Consider the following 23,995-nt stretch of genomic DNA (forward strand, 5'->3'; position numbering starts at 1 on the left):
TGGATTAATACAAAGGTGGGTTCCTACTGGTTTGGACCGGTTTGGCCAAGTAGGTAATAACTTGGCCAGACACACCCCCGAACTGATTCTATCGGCTGTGCCATAGGCGCCATCTTGTTTTTTTGCTTCTGAGCATGTGCAGAAGCATTTTTTTACTACTGCACATGCGCACATAGCGTGTATCAAGCATGCACGCAAAGCACGACCCTGAGCAAACCAGCAGTAACAGAAGCCAGAACCCATCCCTGGATTAACGCAATGGGTGAATCCAGCTAATGTACATTTTCCGCATCTCTGCTGCATACAATATTGCTATTAATGGAAATCAGCCAAAAGTATAAGGGGGGAATAAGTTGGTTTTCTTTTGAGAATTCCATTTTGAGGCTATGCCCTCTTCTGTCAGCTATAATCATACAAAGAAGATGCCCCATTCATTTTAAAGAACTGGTGAAATTTTCTACAAGTTTGATTAGAGTACTGGTAGCAGAGCAAGTCAGTGAAAAATGGAGTCCTGGTCTTATTGATTCATTCTGCTGCTTTCTTCATATAGGGAAATCATGATTGAGTCCCCACATGGTGGGAAGGCATTGTTTTAAACCATGCTTCTTAAATAAACATAGTGGCCTAGTTGGCACATAATATTATGCCTTATAATATATTTACAAACCCCACAATGATTGGATTTACACATATGAAGTGCACTGCAGTCATCTTTACCAGGTAGACCAGACAGGAAACACAACCAGATAAACTAATTCTACTTTATTGTAAAGCTATAGAACAGAATCTTGCAAAGTCTGAAAGTAAAATTCTCCCACAGTCTCCTTTACAGCCCGAAAAACTAAGGTGAGTCCCTTCTGAGCATCTAGCTCCACCCACTAAACAGCTACAGGTTTATGCTGTCTCATATCTGACCATTCTCCAAGCAGAATCTTTTTCACTCATCACCCACTATCTTTCCAACATACCATTAAAATTGCTGACCATGATGATGAAGCACACTGAGTTCCTATGTTTTACAGTCAGGGAAGCTTTAGGTCAGCCTTTCTTCAGGGCTGCCCCATATGATATGGAGCAGCAGGTGCCAAAACCCTCACTAGTACAGGAATATGTTGAATGTTGAATGTTAATTTTATTTATATGCTGCCCTTTTCCCCCGAAGGGGACTCAGGGCGGCTCACAACTCAACCAGGGAAGGGGGATACAAACAAGAATTTAAAACGACATTAAAAAAAACAATGCATGATTAAAAACACAACAGTCATACCAATTCGAGACGGGGGCAACAGTTCTTTAGCCCCAGGCCTGTCGGAACAGCCAGGTTTTAAGGGCTTTGCGGAAGGCCTGGAGGGTGGTGAGGGTTCGAATCTCCACGGGGAGTTTGTTCCAGAGGGTCGGAGCAGCCACAGAGAAGGCTCTCCTCCGAGTAGTCGCCAGTCGACACTGGCCGGCAGATGGAATTCGGAGGAGGCCTAATCTGTGGGATCTAATCGGTCTAGTGGAGGTAATTGGCAGCAGGCGGTCTCTCAAGTACCCAGGTCCAATACCATGTAGGGCTTTATAAGTGACGACTAGCGCCTTGAAGCGTATCCGGAGACCAATAGGCAGCCAGTGCAGCTCGCGGAGGATAGGTGTTACGTGGGTGAACCGAGGTGCACCCACGATCGCTCGCGCGGCTGCATTCTGGACAAGCTGAAGTCGCCGAATGCTCTTCAAGGGCTGTCCCATGTAGAGCACGTTGCAGTAGTCCAGTCTAGAGGTCACAAGGGCACGAGTGACTGTTGTGAGAGCCTCCCGGTTCAGGTAGGGACGCAACTGGTGTACCAGGTGAACCTGTGCAAATGCCCCCCTGGTCACAGCCGACAAGTGGTGTTCAAAAGTCAGCTGTGGGTCCAGGAGGACTCCCAAATTGCGAACCCTGTCTGAGGGGCGTACTGTTTGACCCCCCAGCCTGAGAGATGGAACACTTGACTGCTGAGGCAGTCACAGATAAATCATACTAGCACTGATGGTGTTACCTAGTTTGGGTAATGAAGTGTCTGCATGGAAACAAGCAAACTCAGAAAGCATCAAGGGCCTCTCAGATAAATGTCTGGTGGTCATTAGGCTCCTCTCCAGACTATAAAAAAGACTGCTTGTGCCACACCTTTCTTGCAGAAGTCAACACTTTGACTAAAGAGAAACTAACTTGGCAGATTGGATTGCTGCCAAGATTTGTCTGAGTTGCTGCCGAGATTTGTCAGACTTGCTGCCAAGGTCCATATCTGTTTGTTTGTTTGGCTTTCAGCCACCGATATTCTGGTTTTGTTATTAAAGGACATTCCATTTAAGCTTGTCTCGGCTTTCATTAATGGATGGAGGAGGGGGTCAGAACAGCAATCCAAGCTCTTATCCTCAACGCTGAAACACTGTGCAGGAATATGGTGGGAGGAATTAGGAAAAATATGAGCAGTGGTGGGTTGCCAATTTTTTACTACCAGTTCAAGCACACTCGCACACACACAGAAGCATCCGGGTGGGTGGGCAGAGCCTCCCGCTGCCACTACCGGTTCACACAATCTGGGCTGAACTGGGAGCAACTCACCTCTGCTATAACCTAAGTGTCTCACACCAAGTCAGATGTCTTTGATATGGAATAGAGGCATGAATAAAATTTTCAAGAAAACAATGTTGGACTTTTGGCATTCTAAGAGACCCTGTTTTGTGGAAGCCGATAACTTACTTACTTACTTATTTCTCTTGAGGCTAGTTTCTCACAATCTTGTTTGTCTGTATTTCTTGCCTACTTAGCCTTTAATATGACTTTAGTTCCTAATAGTATACATACTGTATAGTATGTAAAACCGGGGCTCAGTTTCTATCATCTGACCTGACCTATAATTTGGCTTGAAATAAGTCACTTGGCTCCTGCCTTTTTGACCCACATCACAAGGCCTGAGTAATGACCAGAGGCTGACAAAATATAATTTAACAATTAATTAAACTTGTGAATCATCTGACTCTATAATTCTGATCCTGTTCAGATGAAGATCCAGATATATTTTTTAAGTACTCTGCTTCCTTGTTTCTTTCTTCCCAAACACCCATGATTCCTCCCTTGTCTGAGACAACAGCAAGTCTTTCTCTAATAGCCACAGAGGCCTATTTGGTTTTAACTCCTAGGAATGAGTTGATTATATTTGTCCAGTAGAGTAGCATATAGAAAAAGCTACTTGGTTGAGAGTCTGACAAGTAAGTTTGACTCTGAGGGAAATCCATATCATTCTGGGTAGGTTAGTTTGGAGATGTAATGGAAAGGCTGAGTTCAAGGCATAAATTCTTCCTTGATAGTCATTGGGGAGGTGGAAACTAGATTGGTGGTGCTGCTGCAGATGCCGCCTATAGGGCCTGGAGTGCAGACCGCTGGTGGGGTAGGTGTGGTTGTACTGGCAGGCTGTGTTTGCTGCTGCATCTTCTTCTTGTTCACTTTCCTCTCCTTTGCTCGCCGGTTCTGGAACCAGATTTTCACCTGCAGGGACAAATGAAGGCAATAAGATTAGGAACTTAAGAAAACAGTTCCTCTTAATCTATCATAGTTTACCGTTAATATGAATGATTGGTGAAGTGGTTACATATTTTCACAGAGGAACAGAATGGATCTTTAGATAAATATTGCAGAGGAACTGCTTTGCAAATTTCAGAAAAGTGTGCCTATTGAAATATGAGTGCACTTTTGAGATTTGAGAGATTTGAGAAGTTTATTTATATGCCGCCCTTTTCCCTGGGGGGACTCAGGGCGGCTTACAACTCGAAAAGGGGGGGGGGAACAAACATTTAACACGTAGGACAGTACGTCATTAAAAAACACAACATTCATACCATTCGGGTGGGTTACAGTCTTTAGCCCCAGGCCTTACGGGATAGCCAGATTTTGAGGGCTGTGCGGAAGGTCTGGAGGGTGGTGAGGGTACGAATCTCCACGGGGAGATCGTTCCATAGGGTCGGAGCTGCCACCGAGAAGGCCCTCCTCCGCGTGGTTGCCAGTCGACATTGACCGGCAGATGGGACTCGGAGGAGGCCTAATCTATGGGATCTAATAGGTCGAGTGGAGGTGATTGGCAGTAGGCGGTCTCTCAAGTACCCAGATCCACTACCATGAAGGGCTTTATGGGTGACAAGTAGCACCTTGAAGCGTACCCGGAGATCGACAGGTAGCCAGTGCAGCTCGCGGAGGATAGGTGTTATGTGGGTGAAGCGAGGTGCACCCACAATCGCTTGCGCGGCCGCATTCTGGACTAGCTGAAGTCGCCGAATACTCTTCAAGGGCAGCCCCATGTAGAGCACATTGCAGTACTCCAGCCTAGAGGTCACAAGGGCACGAGTGACTGTTGTGAGAGCCTCCCAGTTCAGGTAGGGGCGCAACTGATGCACCAGGCGAACCTGGGCAAATGCCCCCCTGGTCACAGCTGACAAATGGTGTTCAAAAGTCAGCTGTAGGTCCAGGAGGACTCCCAAGTTGCGGACCCTGTCTGAGGGGCGTAGTGTTTGACCCCCCAGCCTGAGAGATGGAATACTTGCCGAATTAGTGGGAGGGAAACACAACAGCCACTCGGTCTTATCTGGGTTGAGCACGAGTTTGTTAGCCCTCATCCAGTCCCTAACAGCTTCAAGGCCCTGGTTCATCACGTCCACTGCTTCATTGAGTTGGCACGGGGCGGACAGATACAACTGAGTATCGTCCGCATACTGGTGGTATTTTATCCCGTGAACTTTTATGAACTTTTATATGTATGAACTTTTATTCATATAATGGTTCAGGAAGCAATTAAAATGAGAATCAAACAAATTCTTCATGCTTATCTAAAAGTCCATTCATTCATTTCCAAATGAACATAAATTTTTGTTTGTATGTATGATACAAACATGATAGTAAATATCCCTTTATATTTACCCTGGCAGCTCTGCTTAATAAGCCTGTGTAATTTAAAAACGGGGTGATGGTTTGCACCTGGATGAGTCTCTGCAGCACTCACCTGCCGCTCAGTGAGTCCAAGGGCTGCTGCCAGCTCTGCTTTCCGCCGGATGGTGATATAGCGACTGTAGTGGAATTCCTTCTCCAGTTCCAGCCGCTGGTGGTCTGTATATACAACACGGTACTTGTCTTTTGTTCTGGTCTTGCCTAACAAAAACAAACAGTTGTACATGATGTTAAGTATCTAGATATAAAATATGTCAGGCAATTGAGGCCATAATAATAAGGAAGGACGATATGAGTGTGAAATAGCAGGAAGTAGAGGAAATCGAGGGGATGGGAGAAATACTGCAACAATATGTTGTTTGGGTAGTGAATACCCACTTTCTGAAAATTAAGGGCCATATATTTTGTACTCCACTCGTCCCAGTTTTTATTCTTTTAAAAAAAAATCAAATTCTTATTCAAAACATGCAGAAAGTGTGACACAGAGACTGCTTGCATCTTACCAGCATTTTTTTCTGTTCCACCTCCAAGTTTAGGAGATATATTTGTATATTTGTATATATAGAATAAAGATTGCTCTTATGGTACTTCAGATAATACATAGAAATGTATATATAAAATGAAACTTTGTGACTGGCTGCTACATGATGTGGTGAGTCTTTCTAGAAGTCTAGTAGTCATCCAGATGCCAATTCTCACATGCTATTTTCCAGTGCTATGATTCAGATATTCTCTCTAGCTGCACCTTATTAATTTTACTACAATCTTTCTCTATTTTTTTTTTAAAAAAAATAAGTAACGGATTTTGAAGATGCAGGTAAGATGACTATTGACACTTCTGATTTTGGGGTTGGAGAAGACTCCTGAGGATACTGTGGGCAACTAAGGGAACAAACAAATGGACCATGATACAAATCAATTCCAAAGTTCTTCACTCAAGGCACAAATGACCAGACTCAATTCATCTAACTCTGGAGACAATATGCAAAGATCTTGCTCTCTGGACAAAGCTCTAATGCTGGGAAGGATAGAAGGAAAGAGAAGAAAAGGACAACCAGGAACAATTTGGTTTCATTGTATATATAGACATACAGTTTGGTCAGGTGTATTCATATGAAAGATTCCAGTGTAATTATTTATATCATATATTTCACATATATATATATTAAAGCATTTTTTTCTCTACATTATACAATTTAGAGGGGTGTTATTTTCCTTTTTAAAAAGACCAAGAGTCTCTTGAAACCACTATTTTTCTTTTTTAGTGTTAGAAATGCTGTTGGAGTTACATAACAACTGACACACAGAGAACTGAGAATGTTCTTTGTTATTTATTATGCATACTGATAACAAAACAGAACGTTTTCAACTCTTTAAATATAAATTGCCCCAGAAGCTCTTGAATCCTCTATTGGATTTGTGAGTATTTAAAACTACTTCAGATTAATTTTTTCACAAATGAACAGAACCACGTGGAATCCTATATTCTCACAGACTGTCCAATTTGAGTCTGTGAAGCCTTATTATAAGTAACGTGCGATAAAATACTCTGTGTATCCTCATGAAAGACAAGCCTATAAAAGAAGCAGTACAAGTAATCTCAGACATCATGTCTGGGAAGAAGAGTTAACCGATTCTCTCCCTTGGCTCTCCCTATACAGAGGTCACGTAGCACCATTCCAAAGTAGGCACCATTTTTTAGCAGATGTAATGAATTGTGGCTGATCCCAAAATAGGCCCACTTCTGGGACAGCATGCCACAAAGCCTCCATGTAGGAAGGCCAGGACAGCGTTATGTAGCTTCCATTTTGAAAGACTACTTAAGCAGATCAGGTGCTTGACAAAGGCAATATATGAAAAAATATGATGGACAGAATTGTGATGGGGCAGTAGGGGTGGGAAGCAGGCCCAAGGCCTGGTACACTGATTGAAGAGATAGACTAATTGAATGACTTCACCAACGTTGACAGCTTCTTTATGCAGTTTCCATAACTCCAAGAGATGCAAGCATTTCACAAAGTGTCCTTGTATGCCATCATATTTCCCCAGTGTAATTTTCACAGCAAGGCAAATAACCTCACACAAAAGCTGTAAAATTCAAGCGAGACAGGAAAGGTAAAGTAATTGAAACAGATTTTGAGTAGGAAGAAAATTTCAAGCCAGAGGAATAAAAGATGCCCGGAAAAGAAATGAAAATACGCAGATCATATTAAAGGCTTATGCTGTCATTCAGAAATATTTCTAGTACAACAGCTTGTAAATATCTTTATTTATATATAATCTTCACACATTCTAATTCAAGGATCAGTTCTTTTTAAAACAATACATATTTTTAAAAGATTAAAATGCTTAGGAAAACTAAGAGATATTTGTCTGGCAATAAAAGGGAAATCATTGGTCTTTGATGTTCCTGTCTTAGATGGACACTTCTACAAATGACTGCAACAATCATTAATGCTTTGCTTGTTTCCAAGGAGATGTTCCCACTATTGAAAGGGTTCCAATATGTTCAAAGTATTGGCTCCAATTAATCCTAGCTGCTAGAAATCTTAAAACTGCATTGCTCCTGCCAAAAAAACTAATAAATGAAACGGTTATCCCTTTCCAAGACAGTCATAATTTCTACTGTAATACACGTTGAGAGAAGATGTTACATATCACTGAATGAACCTGAATACTTTTGCATGTACAGTATGTCAAAGCTGAATCTGAGAGCAATCCCAATTGAAAGCCTTATCCTTCAAGATGAATTAAGCCCCTTTAGAAAAGCATAGAAGAGAAGCCCCTGAAGCACCTACTCAAAAAAACCAAAACTGATAAAATAGCTAAATACACTCAATATTTTGTAAATGAAATAAACAAAATATTAAAAAGTTATATTTATGTAGTTACTTACCAAGCACATCTAAATTATATAAAAATAACCAAAATACCATTACAGCCCCCAAGGCATGTCACAACTTTTGAGCACCCTCTAATGTTCTAATATTTGGAAATTGATGTGGTGGGTTTCAGAATTAATCATCAACATTTTTATCCATAACCAACATCCTGTGGGTAATGGGGAAAAGCCTTGACTAGGACCATTGATTTAACATGCTTTTTTTCCCCATTTAGCAAAAGGACACAAAAGTAGGCCAGCATAATTTACTCTGCCCGAACAGGGAATGTGTGTTCTGCCTTGAGCAGTGCTGGCTTGACAGCTTTACAGTAACATGGGACCAAGCAAAGAAAAGCCCAGTTGGCTGACTGGCTGGACCAACACACACACACACACACACACACACACACACACACACACACGTAACTGTTGGTGGGTTTTCTTCCATTAGGAGAAGAATTCATTAATTGCTCTCCTTATTATAGGACTGGGAAGGAAACAGGTTTTGACGGATAGCTAGATCATGGATTTATCCACCTACCACAGGGGTTCCGAACCAGAGGTGTGATATGATATTCCGGGTTGTGGTGGTGCGAAAACCTGAGTTTAGAAGTTTCAAAATTATTGTATGTATGTATGTATGTATGTATGTATGTATGTATGTATGTATGTGTTTATATGTATACACACACACAAACACATATATGTATATATATACACACACATACACACACAAATAGCAATAGCAGCCCTCTCTAAGCGGTTTACAGAGTCAGCATATTGCCCCCACAGTCTGGGTCCTCATTTTACCCACCTCGGAAGGAAGGAAGGCTGAGTCAACCCTGAGCGGGTGAGATTTGAACAGCCGAACTGTTGAACTAGCAGTCAGCTGAAGTGGCCTCCAGTACTGCACTCTACCCACTGCGCCACCTTGGCTCTTGACGAAATATACATACATACATACATACATACATACATACATACATACATACATACATATTTGTAATTACGGTATAGGCATATAATTATTTATTTTTAAGGGGTGCGAGAATATACCAGAAGCGTTCTAGGAGTGCAGGGTATATTGGAACCTGATTTATTGGAACCTGATCCTTGAGCTGGGTGGTGATTTTCTGACTCTCCTGCTTCCCAGCTGCCACTCATATTGTTGAATTAATACTGTAGCTAATTTTGAAGGGATGTGTGAGTGAAGAAGGCTGTTTACCCAAAGGCTGTTCTCTTCTACTTTACTGGGAAGCCCCCACCTACCTTGTAGATTAGAAGATCCCTCTCACATTCTTTTTTTTTCTTTCATGATCTCCCTTGCGCCCAGTAGGTTTCTCTCTTGCTCTATCGCATTAGTCTATCACAGTCCCTTGTTCATCACTTCTCTTCCTCCCTCCATAGCTTTTTCTTTGTCTTTCTCTTATATCTTGTCCTCTATCAACTTTCTGTTTTTCACAATTTTGCTCTCTTTCTCATTGTCTTTTTTGCTCTGTCCAAATCAACTGATAGGATAGTTGGTGGATGCTCAATTCCTGCTTCACACAGACACTGCTCTTAAGTGATTTATTCTTTTTTTACGTGCATCTCCCAATCTTGCATTAATTTGACTGGAATAATAAGAACCCTGTATAATGCCTAACCAATGCTGTGAAAAATCATTGCCCAATGCTTGATCTTTCTTTATCCCAAAATAAAAGGGATAGTTTGCAGAAGCTAAAAGTTGCTGAGCACACCATCACCATGGTCTCCAATAGAGCATTGGAATTACACACATTTAATAGTTGTGCTGGGGGGAAATGGAAAACCCCTTTAACATTGGATCAGATAAATATGAAGTTAGAAAATCTTAACTATGAGTGGGGGGATGAGACAAAGGTTGTATCTTGATGGCATATCTTTAAAGAATAGCTAGCAAATGATTTCCAGCCAGTGTTAAGGGGACATAACAAGCCTTGAGACTCCACTAACCACTGCAAGCAATGAGGGGCTGTAATATTAAGCACCAGTGCTCTGGAGAAGAATGCAACATATGCAAGAAAGGCAAAAAAAGAACTTAAATGGCTGCTACTGTTCCGCCTAGTTTCAAATCTGTGTTAGTTTATTCATAAGGATTGGAAAAACTTAGCATTAGTTTATAACATGCCATTCCATTCAAGCTATTTTGCATTTATTTAGTATATGGCATATCATAAAGTGTGGTTGGAGCTGCCGTCTTTCTATAAGTCTTGGTGGGGTGTGTGCAGTGCTGGCTTTGTTTCAGTAAGCGGATTGATTGGCTGTGTAGTTGTATCATGATTGGTAGATTGGTGCTGATTATTGCTGGCTGTGTGTCTGTTGTTGTTTTGTGTTGTAACGGCCTGGGTGGTGGGTGGGGCTCACTTGTTGACTAGGGCTGGTTTCCAGATGTCTGGTAGGCAATGGACACACAGCCGCACCTCAGCCACACAGGAGGATACGAAATAGCTGACCAATCTACACACAACAACTCCATCTACTAATCAGGATGCAACTACACAGCCAATCAACCCACTTACAGCAACAAAGCCAGCACTCCACACACCCCCACCAAGATTTATAGAAAGACGGCAGCTCCGAGTGGGACCTCGCCGAAGATGTGTGTGTGTGTGTGTGTGTGTGTGTGTGTGTATGCTTGTATGTTTGTATCTCTTTATTTATCAGCACAAATAGAACACAAATGTGTAACAAAGGCAACAGTAAAAATATTGGGTTTCTGTCGTGATGGACTCTTGTGACGAGCCGATGGACAGAGAATGGAAGCAGTTAGCTTCCTCCCATAATTGGGGCATACCAGAGGTTGTGACACTAAATATATACCTACCTCCCTGGCTCAAGCTGATAAGGAGGAGGACCTGTGGCTTAATGGTTAAGACCTCTGCCTAAGATGCAATACAGCACAGGTTCGAATCCCAGTAAGGGTATGGCTAGCTAATGAGAGCTAAATAGCTTGAAATAGATCTATACTAGTCTCCATTTATTTATTTATCAGCACAAATAGAACACACACACACACACACAGACATATATAGTCTTGTTGTATTCTGGTCTTTTCCCATGTAAGATTGGGATTGTCTTGGCAACATTTCAGTGAGGTCTCACTCCCCATCTTCAGGCTGGTGTTTTGGGCTTAAAGCGTGATTGGAGCTGACGTCTCTCTACAAACCTTGGTGGGGTTGGGTGGGGAGTGCTGGCCCCATTTCAGCAAGTGGATTGATTGGATGTGTGGTTGTATCATGATTGGTAGATTGCCCGCCCCCCCCAGAGTCTGGAACGACTAGCACATATGTGCAAGTGGAATCTTTACCTTTATACTCAAATGATCCACATTTTTAATATTGGATTCAGTTGTAAAAGTATTATAGTGATTGCAAAAAAATCTGATGGTGAATATGTTACCCTCAGTGCAGGAGAATTAATCATCAAGCTAGATCAAACTGGCAGTCCACAGGCTGGATGTGTCATATGCAGGCCATGCCCACTCCGGGTTTGCCAAGGCAAAAAAGTCACAATCTGGCCCATGACATGATCGGGTTTGACACCTATGAGCTAAATGATCAATCTTTTCATGAATGTGGCTCCATTAGTGGTGTTCTTTAAATACCCAAGTATAAGCGCATGACAACCTATGCTGGGATGGGACTTCTTGGCGCAAAGAGGAGAAAAGCTAATATGTCAATACTATATGAACTTTCATGTAGTAGAAAAACTAAAATGGGATGATAAAAACGACCTATCTCATAATTGCTGCTGAATTGGCATAAAACACTTGAGAAACTGAAAGAATAGTGTCAGAAGGAGAAATGGTGCCCAGTTACGTGATTTATGACATGGTGCCCAGTTACATGATTTATGACAGATCAGCTATTAGCTATTAGTAATAAAATTGTAGCAACAGGTGGCAAGTGATCAGCCCAGAGGAAATATGTTACTTTCTAGTCAAACAACCAAGCCCAAGCTAATCAGTTCCTTTTTTCCCTTCTTGCATCAAACAAATAATGTGCATTTATAGAATATGCATAAATACATGCCTTTGTGTATTTATTTAAACTAGTAAATAAAAAAACATATATATAAAGCTGTATGACGACTCAGTCAGATAGTGCACATGTTTAAAAGCAACAAATGACAATGATGATACATTATATGTGACAACCAACACCTCGCATTGCACATGGGAACCCTCTGGCAACCAGTACAATTTATAAAATAGAAGTATTGCATATGCATTTTGAAGGAATCTCATAATTACTTTGTACCCATAACTATTTGCACCACTGTTTCCTGGACTAACTGTAGTTTCCAAGAAGTCTTCAGGAGCAGCCCCAGGTTGAGCACATTGCTGTAATCAAGATGCAGTGACTAAGGCATGAGTGACTACAAGTAGAGCCTCTCAATTGAGAAATTGGTGCATGAGCTAGATTTGTGCAAAGGTCCTCCAAGTCACTGCTACCTCTGCTTTTTAAGTATGAGCTGAAAAGTGGGCCGCCAAAATGTGAAGCTGGTCTCCATGGGGCAATGCAACCCCATGAAGAACTAAAGATAAAAAGTTTCCAAACCCGGGTGGTCCCAAAATCCATAGCCTCTTCTAGGGTTGAGCCTCATCTGTTTTTCTTCATCACAATCCCATAGTGAGATAGGACCTCTAAGCTTGGCTAGCCAAGTTTGAGATAAACAGTATAACTGAGTTTCATGAATGCACTAAAGGTTCCTAATCCCATGCTGATAAATTACCTCACTCAGCAGCCTCATAAAGATGTTAAATATGTAGGAACAGGGAGAGAATTGACCACTACGGCATTTCACAAAGCATAATCTTTATTGTCATTGTACTTAAATACAATGAAATTGGTTCGGATCAAGCAAGGATCAAAGGCAAGATCCTTTATTCATGCAGACCAGAATTGGGCCTGGGCCAATAAACTGAATCTGAATCTGAACTGAATCCAAACTGACATAGTTGTCCCCGTAGTTATTACACAGATACCCTTAGGATCAATGCAGTCATGTGAAACTTCCAACATGGGCTTTTTCAATAGGTCGGTAGGCATTTTTCCTTATTGCACCAATATGATGGGAGTATCATGTACATATAGAAGATAAGACTCAGCAGCCCTTCATTAGTATTGCGTGTGTTTACTGCCCTCAAGACTGTTTACTGCACTCTGTCCTATTTATATTTCATAATATCCGTGAGCTTTTGCCAGGATCATAGAAAGAGGAAGGAGCTCCACTTAGCCAAGTCCCATAGATTGTGTCAAAGAGATGTGTAATTTGTGGATTCCCTTTTCATTTATCAGGATCACTATTGCTTTTCACTGGAAAAAGTTTGTTGATTGACAGGCACAGGAGAAGGTTCTTGGGATGCAAAATGTTACAGCGGAAGCCAAAGATTCAACTATTTGGATTCCTTTGTCAAAATCTCAAGATTCCAATTTTCAAAAGTGAACATTGAAGTAGAAATTGATGAAAGGCTGAATAATCAAGTGTTTCTGTAATAGTTGCTTCTTTTTATACAATGGAAGTGCAAAGCAGGAAACATGTAAATTATCAAATTTCTGTTGTCCTTGCAGTTTTTAATCTTGCAACAAAAGTAATGGTAACCATGGGAAAAAACACAAAAGGGCTAAACAGTTCCAATGAGAGCAGAAAAACATAACGATGCAGTGATACCTGCTTCTTTGTGGAAAGAGTTTGTCCTTCGTCTTGAATAAGGTCATGGTGTGTCTGCTCCTCAAAAAGCCATTGCTGGATCCAAATAATTCTGGATAATTTCCATCCAGTCTCCAATCTTCCCTTTTTTAGAGAAAGTTGCTGAGAAGGTGACTAGACTTTGATCATGGAGGTGAATGGATTAGCTGGATCCATTTCAGTCAGGTTTCAGGCTGGATCACAATTCAGACATAGCATTGGTTGCACTTGCTGATGAGCTGAGCCAAATTAGGATGGGGGTAGTGGGAGTAATGTGTCCATCTTTGTGTTCCCTGATCTCTTAGCAGTTTTTGATACCATCAATCATGTTATTCTTCTTGACTGGCTACAAGGTTTGCACGGGTGGGTGGGTTACAAAGGTCCTCCTTTCTTAGTGGCCAGTTTCATTCATTATTAGCAGGGGGAGAGTCAAATCCACAGCCGCCCACTTGGGGGGATGTCATGTTGTTCAACACCCATCCTTCCATTTAAATGCCCTGAGGAAGGTAATGTATTCGTTCAGTGCCAGGTATCATCAGATTGCACAAATTCAGTATGCAATATGAGGCTCCCATTGGACTCACAATCCACCAAAGGACAGGTGGTAACTGTGCCCAAGAGGGTCTTCGTGTAGATATATCAGATGCACCCCTTCTTGAACCAGGAGATCCAAGTACATCGGATGCACCCATTCTTGTTATCAGGAGGCCTTTCAGGTAATTCTTAGCTAATATATGAATGGATTATGTAACACATTGTACATGGGGCTGTTCTTGAAGACTTTTCCAAAGTTACAGGTGGGCCAGGATGCAACACACTGGGTAGTGATGGACATATCTTGTTATGTCCATGTGACCACATTGTTCCATGAGAGCTGCACTGGTTACCAGTTGGCTTTCTGGTGCAATTCAAAGTGCTGTTTATCACCTATAAAATCCTTTATGGCATAAGGCCTGGTTATTTGTGGGATTGCCTGATTCTTTTGTCCAACTGTTGCAATGAGGCAGAGTCACTCCATTCTGGCATCCATCAGTTAATAGTGTCATTTGTGGGACTCAATAAGCATCCTTTTTCTGGTGCAGCAATGCCTGCCCCCTGAACCAATATCCCACAACCCCCAGCAATCCATAGAAGCTCCCACCCTGATGACATATAGGAAGATATCAAAGACCTGGCTATTCTTCCAGGTTCTTGGGCAAAATAAAAGATGAGCATTTGCTAGATGGATATATATATTTGGAGGCAATTCATTATTTCTTTTGGTCTTCCTCCTCCCACCTTTATAAACTGTAAATCTCCTAGAATTGTTGAAAGACAGGCGACCTTTAAATTGTGTAGCTAAATAAATGTTAATTTGAAATAGATGCATAACCACTTTTGCTGTTGCAGCAAAGGCCACTGCAAGGCAGTTTCTCCGATTTAAATCCCAACTTTATCAAGAGTTAAAGGCACTACCAATCTTCACAGAAAATGTATACCAGGCTAGTGCTTCATCCAATCAATCTTCTTCTATCTTTTTTTCTCAAGAGACAATTAAACTAAACTAGATTGCAATAAATAATTTGCAGTTCAAATACAGTCATCATGTGTGAGAAATGTGTTCGGCTGCGAGATGCTTTTTAGCACTTCCATATATTTTCTCCAAAATGAATATTAATATTTTTATTGGTCTACTGACCGTTACGTAGCAAAAGAAAGTAAGAGTTTGTCCATCATCTAGTGGTTATCCAATTTGTGGAATGGAGAGGCAGCCAGTGAGTTGTTGAAGAGCTGGAGTTTAATACAGATTTTCAAATGCATTGCTGCAGAATTCCTTCAGTAACAACCATTAGCAAATATGTTTGTTAACATTTGCAGCATAAGAATGTCCTTCCTTTGTTTGACAGGCCATCTGACTTGCAATGACTCTGGGCAGCTTACAATTAAAAAAACCAAAAAAATACAAAAAAAATCAAGAACGATCATGAATAGCTCTAAAAACAATGTACAACCGAACACACATAGATAAGTCTAGGAGACATAGTGGACAACCACTTACATATGAGCCAGCAGTGTGCTGCAGCTACCAAAAGGGATGATGCAGTCCTAAACTGCATTAACAGAATAGTATTAAGTTCATGTGAACTATTAGTACTCCCATACATAGTACAAGTATTTATTTATTTTTATTAATTAGACTTATATACTACTTCATAGGGCTTTCAGACCTCTCTAAGCGGTTTACAAATTTTTTAGCAAATTGAGTCAGCAACTTGCCCCCACAGTCTGGGTCGTCATTTCACCCACCTCTGAAGGATGGAAGGCTGAGTCGACCTTGAGCCGGTGAGATTTGAACCGCTGAACTGCAGATCACAGTCAGCTGAAGTGGCCTGCAGTACTGCACCTAATCACTGCACCACCTCAGCTCTAAGTGTAAGAACATATTTGAAATACCTTGTTCAGTTCTGGCCACCATGATACCAAACAGATGTTAAGATTCTAAGAAGAGTGCAGAGAATAGCAACAAGGATGATTAGGGGTCTGGAGGCTAAAACATATGAAGAACGGTTGAGGAAACTGGATGTGTCTAATCTAGTGAAAATAAGGACTAAGGATGATATGATAATAGTTTTCCAGTGTTTGAAGGGCTGTCCCAGAGAAGAAAGGGTAAACTATTCTGCAAAGTTCTTGAGGGCAGGACAAGAAACAATGGACAGAAACCTATCAAGGAGAGATCCATTCTAGAACTGAGAGGACATTTCTGGATAAGGAGAGCAATTAATCAGTGGTATGGCTTGCCTCCAGAAGTTGTGGGTGCTCCATCACCAGAGTTGTCAAGAAAAGATTGGACAGACATTTGTCCAGAATGGTATAGGTTTTCCTGCTTGAAGAGGGGATTGGACTAGAAGATCCCCAGGGTACCTTCCGTTGTTCTGTATTCTGTAAATTGATTGAAGATGAGATTATAAAGACCTAAATTGTCATTATTTCTACAACAATTTGGACTAAGAAATGATTGGTCCAGAATTAACCAAAGGAAATTCCATGATTTTCAATATATTTGAATGTAATTTCTCCAAACCTACCAGTTCAGTTCCTTAATTGCTGCCTATACTGGTTCTTTACAGAAGACAAGATATACAGGGAGGCCTCAGCTTACCACAATTGAGCCAGAATCTATGTTGCTAAGTGATAAATTCGTTGTGGGCTTTGCTCCTTTTTACAACTTTTCTTGCCACATTTGTGAAGTGAATCACTGGTGTAGTTAAATTAGTAATACAGTTGCTAAGTGAATCTGGACTCCCTGCTGACTTTGCTTGTCAGAAGGTCCCACTGCATAAGTAGTTTACTTATTCTTGCAGCTAGATGATCTCATGTGAGAGGAATCCATGTATGAACATGCGTGACATTTCCAACAAAACATTATTTTACTTGAGTCTGCTTATTTAAGTAAGAATCCAGATATATGGTAGAGACCCATAAATATAACTCCCTAACTTCAAAGAGGGTCTCCTGTAATCTTCGCTTTCTAATTAACTCTTATTCTTTACCCATTAAACTAGTCCCCTGATAATAGGTCTGGAACTCAATTCTCTCTCTTTCTCCCCTCCCTCCCTCCCTCCCCCCATAAATATACATATATTTATGTATATTTTGAAAAGTTTATTGCTGACACCCAACTATCTAAAGATAACTCAAGAATACTTATTTTGTCTTTTTTCAACCTTACTATAATTCTGAAAGGTAAATGACCCCCTTGATCAGCCCCGATAAATCCACTAATGAGACAAGAGGCAAGGAGTTCAAAATGGAGATCAAGGGAAGGCTAATGTCTCCATGCAGTAAAGCTATCATTACCTTTGTTAATGTGTAACTCTAATAATGCTCAACTTAGCTATCAATAGATAAAGAAGCTGCTTTAATATGCTCACATACCATAAAAGAATCACCTCTGAGTATATAGACAGGGGTGGAAAAATTGAAACCCATTCAGGTTCCTTTATCCCTAGCAATTCACTCTAGAGAAATTATTTTAGCCAAGATCAAGGGTACTGACTGCATTCTTTAGTGATTTTGGGATCAGAGCAGCTCAGTTAATCACAAATTGATTGTAACCAGGTCTCTGGGTAAAGGGGTAGACCAGGAGGTAAAATAACCCTGTGCTCTTTGAAGCTTTTTCTCAACATCTGTTTCATTCGAAAAATGCTGGAGGTATATATCTAAAATTCAAAATTCTTCATGAAGTTCCATTTTTATATACCGATAGTCCTCAGCTTATGACCACAACTGAGCCCAACATTTATGTTGCCAAGTGAGAAATTTGTTAATTGAGTTTTGCCCCATTTTATAACTTTTCCTGCCAGACTTGTTAAGTGAATTGTTGCATTTATTAAGTTAGTAACAGAGTTGTTAAGTGAATCTAGCTTCCCCATTGACTTTGCTTGCCAGACATTCACAAAAGATGATCACATGATCCCAGGACATTACAACTGTCATAAATATGCAGTCACTTGTCAAGCATACAAATGTAAATCACATTGCCATGGGGAGGCTGCAAGAATTATAAGTGTGAAAAATGGTCATGTCACTTTTTTTAGAGCCATTGTAACTTTGGACTGTCACTGTTGTAAATTGAGGACTACCTGTATAGCAATATGTATCATTAGACATTGGTGGTTTTGTCATGATGGATAATGGGAAGATAGAACTTTTATATTCCCAACTAATGCTACAAAATAAATAAATAAAATGAAGTACTTTCAAGCTGCAGATCAGATACAAAATGGTACAAACTTTTCTTATCCAATGATAATATTAAATTATAATCTCAATTCCTGAATGGATCTTGAAAATCCAAAGAAAAAGATTAGCAGTGCTAATTCAAATACTTTATTTTAGTGAAAAGCCTCCTTATTAATTCTTTAAATACGTTTATGGTTGCATGATTTCCTTTGCAAACACTTTTAGATCCCTGTCTCAAACAACTGTAAAATAGTAAGATAAAAACAACATTTTAAATCCATTTCCTTGAATTTTCCCAAAACTAGTCAGATACAAAATTACTGGTACATACTACAGAAAAGTTAGAAATGTCCTGAAACTCTATCATTACAATTTCATTTCTCATAGTTAATTATTTAAAGCATCCCTTTGCCAGAAATGTCTGTATATCCAACAGAAAGCAATAATCTGCCAAAGAGTATATCTTCATCTGTAGGAACATACAAATTTTAGTTGTATGTGTACTCTGATTACCACATAAGAATGCATAGTCATTCACATCTAAATTACAGTAATATGGAATGCAATACTAAAACACATGCATATAGTATTGATGGGCAGTGATACTTCCGAAGGATTTCTTTTGCAGCAAAAAATAACTGAAATCTAGGTAATCTTATATAGAGGATTCTCAAGCAATTTCAACCAAACTTGGCCCATAAGATTACTTACTCTCTGGAAACAAATAGTGTGGAGATAAGACACCCCTAACACTCCTCAGCCTGTTGTGCCTTAAAATGGCTTCTACTGTACAACACTGTGGATTTGCTTTGGTAATGGCTTCATAGTACTCCACAAGGGGGCTCCCTCTGGTAAAGGGGAAAATCCAACATTAGAAAATGCGGCGACATTCATAGAAGGAGGATTGGGATAAATAAACACCTGGGTAGCACCGGGTTATCCGCTAGTTCATTATAAAGAACACTCTAGTTGAATACATCTCTTGGTGATTACCTGGACATAACTACCTAGCCTTCTTGGGAGCAATGCAGAAGTTGTTTGTCAATGTCTTCTTCTCAATCTGATCTACAGCTCTAGATAATTTGATGGTTTGCCATCAAAACGTATTAAACCTCCTTCGCTTTTCAAGATCAGCCAAAATCAGTTAGCTGCTGTCACCTACTACATGGCACAAATTCAAATAAAACAAACAAAATGTTAAAAGTTATTTTTATGTAATTATTTATCAAGCATATCTAAATTTATATTAAAGTAACCCAAATATCTTTACAATCCCAAGGCATGTCACAACTTTTGAGCACCCCTAATGTTTGGAAATTGAAAGTTGAAAAGTTTGACATGCCCTCAATTGGCACAAGTTCATTCTACAGCATAATGTCCTCAAAAGGTAAAGAAAAACACCTCAAAAGTGAATTGTTAAGCAGGGTGAATAACTAATCATTTTAAAATATTTTTTTCATCAATTGGGGATCATTTCAAAGCAGCCCACATGTGATCACTGGTAATAAAGACAGACTACCATTTTTCTCTCAAGTGGTATAGAGAAAATCCTACAGCATCCCATAATCTGAATTTGAACAAAAGGATGTAAACAAATCCATGTTTCTCATAGATCTTTGGAATAAGATCTGTTGAACATAGAAGGGATACCTTCTGCACAGATGAATTACACTGTCAGAGAAAATACATCATTACATTTTTCTTCTTCTTATAAGATACCTGATATGGTAGTTATTACAAAAAGGATATGAAAAAAATGAATTTTCTGTGGATAATATTAAAAAGAATAATTATTGTGCTAAGATATGTGATTTGATGGAATGACCATTTTGCATTGAAATGACCAGAATGCCTTAGCTGGGAACTTTTGACATATGTCATATGTTCTACTTGTGACAACAGTACAGCAGCACCATACTTTCATTTGTGAAATCTAAAACCCTAGTAACACTGCCTAGCATATACAGTAGGTCAATCTATACAATGCTGAAAAAGAACTAGGCCAAAAGGCCTAAACAATCTGCTTATCCAGAGATAGAAAAGGAAGTGCAGGATCAAATATTCTCAAACTATGATTTGTTTGGTTCCTGGTGATCTGTGAAGGAATAGTAACTAGCTATAAGGGAATTATTTTTTTCTCAACAATAAAGGATTCTTTTGGTCAGAATCAAATTATCTACCTACAATATCCCCGCTATAGGGCTTCTAAATTATTTTGGCTTGCTAATATACTCTATTTTTTTTACTTTAAAAACTATACCTCTTTAAGAGTTCCATTCCATTAAGTGAAAAATGCTACTGGACATTAACTATGCATGAGCTTCAATTTATACAACAAAAGGAAACATTTCTTAAATATTCTAAGTCCCCCAATAATTTACAAATCGTGTTGAAAAAGATTAAATTATTGATGTAGGTTACTAAACACTAAGGATGAAGAGATTTATTTGAGAACAACATATATTTGATAAGACAAAAAAAATATTTTTGAAATGTTATTATGTTAGAAATGTTATTAACAAACTATAGTATATACTAGAAACTTTTGAAAAGCCTAACTTTAGTTCAACTATATATAAGATGGTAACATAACAAGATAGATTTTCCAAAATATTTCAAATACTTGGAAAGGGATGTCCAATATTCTCTTAGTAATTAGATCAATGGATGGAATAGGAGTGGGAAATGATCATTGCATTATGAATCATTTTTCCTGATCAAAACATGCCTCTTCAAGATGGTTGTGTATTTGGTTTTCTTTACATTTTTGCCTAATGGTAAGAAAGGAATCATGGGAAAGATTTAGCTCCCTCCACTATTCTCAGATCTGAGCCCACAACATTAAGATTAAAATGTAAATGAAAACATTTCCCGCATTCCTAAATATTTGCTACATTACTTTATTACAATTTTTTATTTCGCTATCTAGAGCAAGAGTGGGAAGATTGAGCTTCGTAATCACTTTTTTTTTTACTACAACCCTAAATTCTATGTAGTTAGAACCAGGTGTGAAAGAGAGGTAAGAATCAGGTGTAAAAGAACTATGCAAATCTGAATAGGTCTGAACCCCTCCTGGAAGCTTCACAAATGCTGGAATCTTTGTTCCGTGTATCCAAAATCCCAGAAAAGTTAGATGATATTCAGATTAAAAGTCTTTTCATGTCTTTAGATTTAGACTAAGCAGAATAAAATACATTTACCTTCTGTAACATGCCTTACAAATCAACAGGACTTAAATTTAATGTTGATGACACTGTATGTATCTACTTTCATGAAAGTACGAGCAGTGATCTGATCTAAAGGTAAAGTAAATGTAAGGTTTTTCCTTCACAATTGTGTCCAACTCTACGGGGCAGGGCCCATATCCATTTCTTAACCAAAGGAGCCAGCATTGTCTAAAGACATTTCTATGGGCATATGACCAGCATGACTATATGCTGAGATGCACATAATGCTGTTACCTTCCCATTGAAGTGATACCTGTTTATCTACTCATATCTGCATGCTTTTGAACTGCTAGGTGAACAGGAGCTGGGATAAAGAACGTGCATCCTGTTGTGCAGCACTTGGGTCTTGAACCGAGGCTGCCAGCTTTCAAGCTCAGTGCCTTTCACCACTGAGCCATCAGACCTGATCTACAGGGTTCTACCACAAAACCGCGGACGACAAAACCGCGGATGATGAAAGCGCGTATGTGACGTCATCACAGGGCAACGGAAAAGATCGAAAAATGTAAAAATAAAGCGAAAACCTTACCCTAACCCCCCCAAACCTAACCCTAAACCTAACCCTAAACCTAACCCTTAACCTAACCCTAAACCTAACCCTAAACCTAACCCTTAACATAACGAAAAACCTAACGCTAACCCTTAACCTAACGCTAAACGTAACGCTAACGCTCTAACCCTAACCCTAACCCTTAACCTAACCCTAACCCTTAACCTAACCCTAACCCTAACCCTAACCCTAACCCTTAACCTAACCCTTACCTTTATGTGAATCGGCTTGCTGTAATTTAATTTTTATTTCAATTTTTCGATCTTTTTCGTCGCGTTGTGATGACATCACATACGCGATTTCGTCGACCGCGGTTTTGTGGAATGCGGTTTTGACGGGTCACGATCTACAGTACTGCATTCAAATACTTTGGTCTAATTTTACCTAGGGTACATGGGATATATCCTATATTTCTCTGTATAAGCCTCTTTGTCAACTCAGAAGAAATTCAAATTTGAACTCAATGGATCTTTGTGCTAAAAAGAGAATAACGGACTGCAGTCTTAAACTTCTCAAACTTTAAATTCACTATTACCAACAATAGGCAATTTTAACCTTTTAAACCTACATTTCAATTTGCTTGCCTTTTCTCTATTTTTCTTCTCTGCTTTTCTTTCTGTTCTTTCCTTATTTTATGTTTTTCACCTCTGTGTTCCTGTTATGAAATAACAATAAAAATAGTGGCATTAGTTAATTTGAGATTACTATAAGAAACAGTGTGGATTACGTTGCTGTCCTGCTTTTTTAGGTCAAATGTTGCTGTTGTTTAAACAATATTAACTGCTCTGCCATATTTATTACAATGGAGTTACAAAATTATTTTTATAGAAGCTGTTTAGATTTGCATGTAATATGATATAGAAATGAATTAGAAATAAAAGTATCTGAAATGTATAGATTTGTGAGGCAAATTATAATTAAAATAGAAAATAAAACAAAGAATCACTTTTGGGAAAAATGTTTATAAGAGAATATAAGGTTATAGTGCAAATCTTTTTAAGACAAATGTCTCAACTCGTGCATATATTTAAAGCCAAAGGAATGTTATATTTTGTATCATTATGGAAAGGAAACTTTAAAATATTTTAAAAGGCAACTAGTTACTCAAAACATCTCAAGTCAGTTCAGTAGCATGCTGTGGTTAATAATTTAAGAGAGAGTTCTGTGTGTACGTGCGTAGTTGTGTGTATATCTAATATGCTTCTGTGTGTATGTCTACATGCTTTGCAAACGTTATCACCACCATCAGGGCTTTGATGGTATATGTTCCATACTGAAAAATGTAAAAATCCAGAATTAATGAATGAACGTAAGAATGAAATATAAGGTCAACATTTCAGTTTCCAAAGAGTCCATTAACATACAGGGGACCCTAAACCAATAGTGTAAAACTAAACCATGTTTATATGTAGGATTTGAATGGATTTTTATTCTTAGCAGAACTGATACTTACCATACAAATATTTCTAAGAGCGTTTACTTTGGTTGTAATAAATTATTTTGTGGAATATTAAAATGCAGGTTTCTCATGGCATTCATATATCCTTTAATTACCTTTACTGCCACCTCTATCAACAGAGAGAGCTCACGAGAACCAAACTAAAATATTATCTATGATAAAATAGAGTACTGTTGTGAGATAATTACCCCAACTAAAGCATAGAAATTACACTACAATGCTGATATCACAATTCAACAAAAGGAAAAGTTCAAAGCTCAAATATGAAAACATTTACTAGTTATTTATAAATATTGAGAGCAATAAAATCATTAAACTGGTGAATGTTTGCAAGATAGATAGATTCCCACAAGTATTTCGTGAACATTCACAGTAGAGATTAAGAGCCAGAATGTAAATCTGCACGCAAGGTTTTTGCCTTTCCACTGTTTCTTTACCCTTTTTCAATCCATCAACATTAACATAATCACAATCTAAGAAAGTAAAT

At 39.2% G+C, this 23,995-nt stretch overlaps 1 protein-coding gene across 1 annotated transcript in view; it reads right to left on the reverse strand.

Moving 5' to 3' along the window:
* Window positions 1–1,870: 1,870 nt before the first annotated feature.
* Window positions 1,871–23,995, reverse strand: part of CDX1 (caudal type homeobox 1) — a 33,971-nt gene continuing 11,846 nt past the window's right edge. The window contains exons 2-3 of the mRNA XM_087709457.1: window positions 5,013–5,158; window positions 1,871–3,508 (exon numbers count right to left, since the gene is read on the reverse strand). Of these exons, the coding sequence (XP_087565583.1) occupies window positions 3,305–3,508; window positions 5,013–5,158 (350 nt within the window). The 3' untranslated portion in view covers window positions 1,871–3,304. The remainder of the gene's footprint in view (window positions 3,509–5,012; window positions 5,159–23,995) is intronic.

The sequence above is a fragment of the Thamnophis sirtalis genome, unplaced genomic scaffold (assembly GCF_051295495.1).
Source record: "Thamnophis sirtalis isolate CommonGarterSnake01/CBP01778 unplaced genomic scaffold, rThaSir2_p1.2 scaffold_3, whole genome shotgun sequence".
In the NCBI taxonomy this organism is placed as follows: Eukaryota; Metazoa; Chordata; class Lepidosauria; order Squamata; family Natricidae; genus Thamnophis; species Thamnophis sirtalis.